The sequence below is a fragment of the Prosopis cineraria genome, unplaced genomic scaffold (assembly GCF_029017545.1).
Source record: "Prosopis cineraria cultivar Desert tree isolate PC_DT_omini unplaced genomic scaffold, ASM2901754v1 PC11, whole genome shotgun sequence".
Lineage (NCBI taxonomy): Eukaryota > Viridiplantae > Streptophyta > Magnoliopsida > Fabales > Fabaceae > Prosopis > Prosopis cineraria.
The window spans coordinates 37,268,939-37,278,250 of record NW_026555342.1 but is presented as its reverse complement, the minus strand read 5'-3'; the positions used below and the strand labels follow the sequence as shown (position 1 = coordinate 37,278,250).

Here is a 9,312-nt window from a genome sequence, read left to right as displayed (position 1 = left end):
AATTAATATCAATAAAGATTAAATTTGACTAATATTATTAACTAAATTTTAATGAATGAATAAAGGAGGGACAAATGAATCTAATACATTCATTTCTTTTGATTATATATTTAATCTTCTATTTTTTATATTATAATTTTTTTAAAAAAAATAAAAGCACTTAAAAAGACCGACCTTTTTATTTTCAAACTTAAAAGGATTAATTTTTTTAAACTCAAATTATTATTTTTCATTCTAAAGTAGAAATCTGACCCTAGTGGAGCCAGTCCTAATTTACAGCGCTAATTGTGAATCATATCATAATAGTTATTAAAAGTCAGCAGTGTTCATCGACACTGAACAAAGTTATCAGCTCTCTAGATCGTAGCCTCTGTTAGCTCTGCAACGAAGTTATCACTTCTCTAGATCCTAGTCTCTTTTAGCTCAATACTTTAATGAGTCCATGGGATGTCTGCTTCTGTAAACATGTTCAGCCAATCAATGGTCATCTCACCATATTGTTCATTAAGTGACAAAATGCAATTCTATTATCTTTGCTGGCTAGGATTCTCACGGCCCAAAAAAAATATTGGTCAGACCCTTCAAAAAATCTATTTTAGATCCCAAAAATTCCTATCCAAACAGGTTCTCAGTTTTTCATTCTCCTCCAACTTGCCCTTCGAGAAGACTGAGCTGGCTCTGTGCAAGGCTTTGCTTTAGCTGTAATAATAATAATAATAATAATAATAATCAAACAAATTAGCCAAACAAAATGCATATAAGACAGAAGGGTAAAACGAGGCTTACCTTTATATTCGCCACAATTGGTGACTCGAACTTTTTTTCCCAAGATGCGCATTTTGAATATTATTTAGCGTATCAAATCCTTCCAAGAGCTTCCCAAAAACAACATGAAACCTGCACAAGATTCAACAAAACAAGATTAGCAAATTATACAAGAGTTGAACGTAAATACGTACGAGTTAAACATATGAACAAACCTCTCAATTTCGGGATCAGCTTTCAATGTGATTAAAAAGTGAGAACCAATACCATAACGATCGGTAATGGCCATGGACAAAAGTCCCCGTTTATTATGTTTAAATGGGGTTCTTTCATCTGAAATAAATCATAAACACAATATAATAATTTGTTTATCAAAATAAATAGATAACATTTTGTACAATAACTTAAAATTATGATTTGCATTCTCACCGGGAAAGTTTTCGCCATAAATGCTCTCTCCACAAATGCCTGCAGAAATATTTTTTAAAATTAAGATGAAGAGGTGTAGGAAACAAAATTGAAAATTATACAAAACGTAGCATTGGAGAATATGAAACTTATACTTAAAATTAACATAGTGATAGGACCCAATCTAAAAATGATGAAAACCTAACTCCATAATTGATATTCAACTTCCAAACACAATCCCGAGTGAGTCGAAAAGAAAAGCAAAGAAAATATGGAGAAGACATACCAAGTTTACTGAAAAAATCTCCCCCCTGCACAAGGAAAACCAGCTATCAATATACAGTCAAGATACCACAATGTTGATAAATACAAAACAGGTTTGGACATTATGAAACTTACTAGTATTATATGATAGATAACTTAGTAAACACAAGCTTATACCATTAAACTTATGATACAGGTTTATAATTCTGTATGATAGATAAAGTAAGGAAGAATGGGGAAGATTGAGAGAAGAACAGAGAAGGTAGAAGAACTGAGAGAGACTGAGAGAAATTAGGAGAAACAGAAGAAAGTACAAAATAGTTCGCAAGGCTATATAATTGAATTGTAGGATATTTATAAGAGTAGTAGCCAACGGCTATAAGCCAACTAACAACCATATCCTGTAAACAAAATATAACTATCTAATGTCAAAATTATGATAACATAACACCTTATATCCTACAACATAAACAAGGATAATTGGCTTGAGAAGAGACCACTGAGGAGCCATGTTTATCTTCAACCACAACAAGATGGATAGATCTACATTATAGAAAAATTAATCATCTTATACATAAGACCAGTTAAAAAAAAATAACATTACTTCACATAAGAGTGGCCACTCCAAATCTGATAAAAGAAGGAGCCCTTGTAGTGCAGCGGCATATCAGTTACGTTACCAACGCCCTTTTCTCCTGAACAATGAGAAAAATTAAATGAGAAATGGGGAAACTATATCATAAGCCACAAAATCTAAATAAACTAGCATATCCAAGGGCTTAATCAATTAGCCAGATTGTAATTAGCTAGAATTAAACCATCACATTGTTACCTGTACATAGCCGCGCACGGAAATTTTCAACAGTGGTAGGGGCAGCCTCTTTGAATAGCTGGGAGGACAAAAAAATTCATTTAGATCACAGTCTCCTCAGTCAAAACATTTAACTACTAAAAAAAACAAAGAAAGGAAAAAACCTCGAAAATCATTGTACCCGCGGGGACCTTGCCTACAGAGACGTCCATAAAAACCCGGGGATTGTGTGAATCCGCTGTAGTCTTTCTTTTAGGCATAACTCAAGCCTGTATAACAAACTCGAAGGACTTCAAAATTAATCCGCCGGCTTTGATAAGGAAATGTTACGGAAACAGTCATGGCGGGGGTAAACCCAACATTAACTACAGCCGGACAGTAATTTACATGCATAAATATACATAACACATAATAATGTTGAAGATCGCATTTAGATCAATATTAGATCCATTGATAGATTTGGCCAGAAACTTAAAAGAACGCGACGGCGCACCTGAGAAACGCAGAGCGCTAAATTGCGTTGCCTAGATGAGAAGCTCGGGTGAACTTATGAAGGGAATCTAGTTATATATACTTATCTCTCACCGCCACCGCCGGAGAATGAAGTTACCGACCTCACCTGGGAATGATCTGTCGAAAGCTCCTTGAATCGTCTCGCACCACTCTAATAACGTCTAGCGCGACACGAAGGCCAGGTAAGTATGCGTAAAAAAATATTCGACCTAGTTTTTTTTTCCCTCCTTTTAATTATTTTTAATAAATCTGAACGTGTAGAAAGTGGAAACCTCCCTTAACCCCTTTTATCAAATTCGACCCTGACAATTTTCGAGCCCACGCACCATAATATCCAATTTATCCGCGATTTTTTTAGGTTTTCTTAGGATAGTTTCAATTTTTATTTTAAAACTAGATTTTTATCCTCAGAAATATTTACTTTAAATTTCAATGTAGGAAAATGAAAAAGAAAATATTTTTTTAATAATTTTGGTAAAATTTTTAAAATCTCTCATCTCTTCCATCATTATATATATAGAAGTAGAATTTAAGATTATAAAAAAATATCACGTATTTATTTTTAGATTTGTTATACTTCTATGTTCTAAGATGTCTTTCCTATGATTCTATACCTTGAAGTCAAGATAGGAATTAAGTTTGAGATGATTATATTATTTAGGTTTAAAATTAGGTGCGGGATAAATTATTAATTTTTAAATATATATAAAAATTATTTTTTATTATTTGAGATTCAAATCTAATCATATTTGAATTTAAATTAATATCTATCTATTTAAAATTTCCATACACAGTAAGAATATGTCAAAAATCTATGTTCATATGATTGAGTGTACACACATATAAATGTTATGAAAATTTTAAAATCTAGGTTTTATATATATATATATATATATATATAAAGAATCCTCATCATTTCCGAAAATTTCAACTTATCCTAAAGATATTTTGAAAATTAAGCTTCATAAATGGGTTGGTTAAAAGAAAGATTTTAGATTTTAAAGGGAGTATTATTTTTTATATTTATTTGAATTCCAAAGTTATATAGTTAATTATGCAAAGTTTACCGTTTATATATCAATCACATGATAAATTCAAATAAAAAGTTATTGACCTATCTTTGTAATTTCTCAAAATTTTGATCATATTATAAAGTAATATATATATATATATATATATACACATTCAAAATTCAAAAAGATAATTAGTTATCGGGCAAATAGATAGTTTTGAAAATAAAATAATGTATGTGTAAAATAAATGAATGATTATTGACGGTGCATATTTTATTTTCTTTTAACTATATTTATCCATTCAAAATTCAAGTCGAATCATATCAAAAGGAATAATCAAATTATTTTCTATATTCATACAATAATAAATTATATTTTGTTTATATTTTGGCAAGTCCAGTTTGAAAAATAAATTATTATATATATATATATATATATATAATAAATGAGTGGTTACCGGTTCTATATATTATATTTTTTTTATTTTATTTGAAATTCAAAATAATAGTTTTTATATTAAGATTATAAATTGATGACTCAAATTTCAATTTCAATTTATATATATACAAATGATCTCCTTAGTTTAGTTGTTAATCAGTTATTTTGTTTAAATTTTATTTGATTAAAATTTTAAATTTTAAATTACCTCCAACACTAACCTAAGTATTAATCATAAATAAAGTCGACTAGATATGTCAATATTGATTTTGATTCTTGTATTTCATTCATTTTTTTCAATTACTTTATATTTAGATGCCTCATCATTTTTTTTGTCTCTTAATTAATTTATATAAGTATTAATTATTTCTATTTTCTTAGCTTGAGTTGTTCATTTCGACAATGTTATTTGTGCTATCGATCATGGTGTGACTAGCATCTCATAGTTTAGGTGATTCATTCTTGAAATATGTCCGAATGAACCTCATGAAACAATTCAACAAGTTTTGAATTAGTTTTACAAGATATTAATGTAAGTTTTTGTGTCTATTATCTTTTTTAAAGTAATATCAAATTTTGCCATTTTATTTTTATCTCATAGTCATACATCTTTTATGTAAGTAATCAAATTTTTATAATTTTTTGGAAGTAATTTCTGAAATATTTTGGTTAAGAGGTTACAAGAAAGAGATATATAATTTGTAAATTCTGAGTTCATAATTTGCAAATGTTAGACCCCAAAAATTAGGTGTGACCGGCACGAGATATGAGCATAAAACTCACATCCCTTAAGCCTTGATCGAAGAAACTACAAAGCTAATACTTTGAATACATTATTAGGATGATTAGAATTTTTTTTACAATATTAAATCAGATATTCAATCTAAAAAAAATATGAGGTCCTACCTGTAGTCTACATGGTGCAGTTAAGGCCATACTCTAACATAAGGACAAAGTTTAAAATTTCATCAAATTAGGATTTGTCTAAAATAATTCTTCCGCTTCAATTTAGTAATAAAACTCCTCAATGGAAACTTCGAGATACAAGTTTAGCTATACCATCTGAGACCGAAAATGAATTTCTGGTGAATAGCATCCTAACAATAAATAATTAAATGTGTATAAAAAGAAAATTTAACATAATTATGTGTGCTAGAAATAATAATTTTTGCAAACAAATATTTAATAAATTTCGTCACAAAAGGACTTTATATAACTTTAAATAAATTCTTGATTCATTAAAGTATCATATGAAACATCATTATCATGTAATTTTAATAAAGCAAATAATTGCTTAAAATAATTATAAAAATATCTCATTAATCAAAACCAATGAAAAATAGATCCATCAAATAATTAAAAACTCATAATTATAAGGTCTTATCAGAACAAGTAACAAATGTAGATACACAGTCTATGAAGATAAATAACCAAACGCGACTTATGCCAAAAAAACAAACGTGGACACACAATCTATGAGGGTAAATAACCAAATAAAGCCTGAGTTATGAAACAAACGTGGACACACAGTCCATGAGGGTAATGCTAATTAAACGCGGCTTGAAGCCACAAAATTAAATGCAGGTATGAAACCCATGAATAACAAACGTGAGTGTGATACTCACAAAAGTCGAACAAGCTAGTTATAACCATGGCGCGCCAATGGCTAACGGAATTGCCGTTAACAATCAGTGCTCTGTGTAAGTCCCTTTTAAATCCAATTTCAAACATATAAGAAAATCATCGATAATAAATAAAGTTTTCGTTTTCAAAGTCAAACTCATATGAATCATTCTTTGTATCAATCCAATATTCAATAGAATGAAATCTCATAATCCAAATCCAAACTTGTAGTTATTAATCAATTAAAATTTCAAAACTGATAAAGGTAATTTCACAAAATAAAAAAGTTTAATAAACAAACTATTTAATAAACACATCATTGTTATTAAAACAATTTGCATAAAAAATGTACTATTTTAGTAAAGGAAATTTTTATTGAAAAATCAGTTGGAACGCTACCCACTTACCCGAGACATTCTCAAATATATAATTTACTCCTAATTATCTATTTTTTTATAATATTGTCCGTGCCTTAATTCCCTAATGTCCAAAGGGACATTATTGTTATTTCTTTTATATACTTTACAAATCCAAAATCTTCAGTTCAAGCAAATTTGTAGAATTGACAAGGAAAATCTCAACATCAACATTTCACAAATAAGAAGCCATATTGAATTAAATGATAAATCTTCAACAAACACATATATAAATAATATTCAAAGTTTTCAAGTCTACTTATAGAAAATAAACAACTTCTATGATTTAATCAATATTTATCACTCAAGTATATCTAATTTCATAAACTTTCTTCACTCAAACATTTCATCTAACACTTTATATGTACCAAAAATCTAACATAAGAACAACAAACTTGAACATATAATTATTAACCAAATTGCTTTTTCCAAAATTTTCTACCTTTATTTCCCACCTTTCATTATAGAGAATAATTATCTTCTATAATAATTTAGTTAACAATACTACATTTCTCATATTTATTTGCTATCATAGACTAAAATTCTTCTGTCAAACAATTTATCAAATGCCTTATGTGTATTCAAATCAAACCATACAACCATCATCCTACTCTTTAAATATCTCTTCCAAAATTTTTCCAATCATCATCATCATTTAAATTTATTATGCTTCTCAAATTCAAACATTGACAAGAATCAATCTTAAAAGAGGAGTACAAACACAGCAACCCGCACTATACTATAAAATAAAATACTAGGCAATATGATAAGAACAAAAGCACTTGGCACAATTAAATAAGAAAATGCAATACAGCTTTAGCTAAAACTTCATTCAGTCACTAATACGTGCATGAATCCCTACCCATTTTTTTTTTTTAACCCAAGAAAGCAACTACAGTGGAATCGTTTATCAAAGTTCATGCTCTTTAGACTTAAATTTCAGTTTTCCCGGATCCAAACTACTCTCGCATTTACGCAACAAGCAAGAACAATGAAGGAGAATCAGTTTTTCTATTCTGTTACAATAATCCATTCAGCAACCACAGCCACATAAATCTGAAACAAGGGAGGGAACAAATGAAACTTGAACTCACCAACAAGCAAAGGAGAAATGGAAAGAAAGAATCCAGCCCTTCCACTCACCCAAGACAGTAACAACGCAGACAGAGATAGAGAAAAGGAAAGCACGCAATGCTAAAACAGAGGAGGAGGAAGAAATCGAAAGCTTACAGAACCCCACACAACGGCGGATAGCACACCCGTGATCGCCAGCAATAGATGATCAAAAGAGAGGATGAAAGACGGCACACCGAGCTCTCACTCTCTCCCCTTCGTTCTGGAACAACCGCAAATGGGGAAGGAAAATGTGAAAGCTGATACGTGTTTGTATCAATGCCATTTTGGTAATTTCTAGAGGTTTAGCCAAAATAAATAAAATGCTTCACTTGGGCCTAGAAAAAAAAAACCCCCCAAAATACTAAGGGCATTTAGCAAATAAAATCACCACTAAATCTTATCAAATCTTCTCCCAAAAATTAATAAAATATACTTAATTACCTTACTATTTACTCTAACTTTGTGAATATATTCTAAGCTTTAAAGTAATTTCTTTTAATTGTTAGCCCCCATTATTTATTGTATATTTAAAAATGGGGCAATGACATTAAGAGCCTTAAAAATAAACTTTATTGCAATTTGGGCCTAAATAAATCTGATATTGCTCTGTAGGCCTTGGGGCCTTTGTTGCCAATTTTCTTAAGGCCAAAAGTACAATTTTGCCCTTTGTTTGATTTGAATTCAGAAAACTTGCGTGAAAAACTTGAAGCAATAGATTCTGTCTCTTCTTTCTCATTTCTTCAGTCATCGCTCTGCCATTGTTGACCATTGACGGCGTGGACGAGTGTAGAAGTCTTGGCTGTTAATACTTCAACCACAAATCATGATTTTTCATCTCTTTCCTTGCATTGAGTTGCTGTTGATTGCTGTTGATCGTTGTGACCCCTGGAATTCAGCCCCTTGCTACCGTTGGAGGAGGACTGTGCTAGTCAGGATCTTCCTCTCCATTCATTCTTCTTCCTTGTTCCTCCCCTATTGTGCATTCTCATCAGTTCTTTCCCTCATTTTCCCTACTTCGCATATCACCAGAAAAGAATGCTAACACTTAGTTTTCCCTCTTTCAACTTATGTTTTGTGCTAATAGACAATAAATCTTTGCTTTGTATTAGCCTAAAGTAGAAATGAAGCTCTAATATGCTCCTCGTTTTGAACCTGAAACCCAAAACCTGTGATAGTTCAAAACAATATGACTTTCAATTGAGAATATATGAACCTTATGTTGTGCATAGTAGATATTGTGTTGTATATTGTTTGTCTAAGTTGAGCTTTTTGTTAAGCCTAGCCTGATGATAAATTAGAATCGCATAGACTTTCAGTTGAGAATATATAAACCTTGTGTTGTGCATAGTGTATATTGTGTTGTACATTGTTTGTCTAAATTGAGCATTTTGATAAGCCTAACTTGCATAGTATATATCAGACTTGGAATATTATGTCAAATTTCATGTGGGCACTTGTTTTAGTACCTAGGCTAATACCAATATGAAATTATTCGTATATGATGTAATTGTCCTTCTTAATGTTGAAAATGCATAGACTTTCTGTTGAGCATGCGTGGACATCATCTTGTGCATAGTGAATGTTGTGTCGTGCATGGTTTGCCTAACGTCATTTTGTTATAGCCTAAGCTAGTGAAATACTGAAAATGTATGAATTTTTTGTTCAGCACACGTGGACATCGTATTATGCATAATGGATGTTGTGTCGTGCATGGTCTGTCTAGTCATTTTTCCTAAAGCCAAGGCTAGTGAAATACTTGAAATATATGGACTTTCTGTTGAGATGTGTGGACATTGTTTTGTGCATAGTGGATGTTATATCGTGCATGGTCTATTTCATTATTTTGAGAGTTCATGTAGGTTATGAATTCAAATCAAACAAAAGGCAACATCGTACTTTTGGTCTCAAAAAAATTGGCTATAAGGGCCTTGTTAACCTTTAGAAT

The 9,312-nt window shown here is 30.6% G+C and overlaps 1 protein-coding gene across 1 annotated transcript; it reads right to left on the bottom strand.

Annotated features, from left to right (window-relative positions):
* Positions 1 to 285: 285 nt before the first annotated feature.
* Positions 286 to 2,951, bottom strand: LOC129286781 (peptidyl-prolyl cis-trans isomerase CYP95-like). The gene is made up of 9 exons (XM_054922819.1): positions 2,742 to 2,951; positions 2,413 to 2,517; positions 2,270 to 2,327; positions 2,042 to 2,132; positions 1,460 to 1,484; positions 1,195 to 1,233; positions 981 to 1,098; positions 787 to 897; positions 286 to 699 (listed from the first exon to the last, which is right to left on the bottom strand). Exons 2-7 carry the CDS (start codon positions 2,506 to 2,508, stop codon positions 1,012 to 1,014), a joined length of 396 nt encoding a protein of 131 aa, XP_054778794.1. The 5' UTR covers positions 2,509 to 2,517; positions 2,742 to 2,951; the 3' UTR covers positions 286 to 699; positions 787 to 897; positions 981 to 1,011.
* Between the last annotated feature and the right edge of the window lie 6,361 nt (positions 2,952 to 9,312).

Coding starts and splice junctions, on each gene's coding strand:
- LOC129286781 (XM_054922819.1), bottom strand. CDS start 2,508: ATGCCTAAAAGAAAGACTACAGCGGATTCACACAATCCCCGGGTTTTT. Junction 2,328..2,412: donor CGGGTACAATGATTTTCGAG/GTTTTTTCCTTT, acceptor TTGTCCTCCCAG/CTATTCAAAGAGGCTGCCCC. Junction 1,234..1,459: donor AGATTTTTTCAGTAAACTTG/GTATGTCTTCTC, acceptor ATATTTCTGCAG/GCATTTGTGGAGAGAGCATT.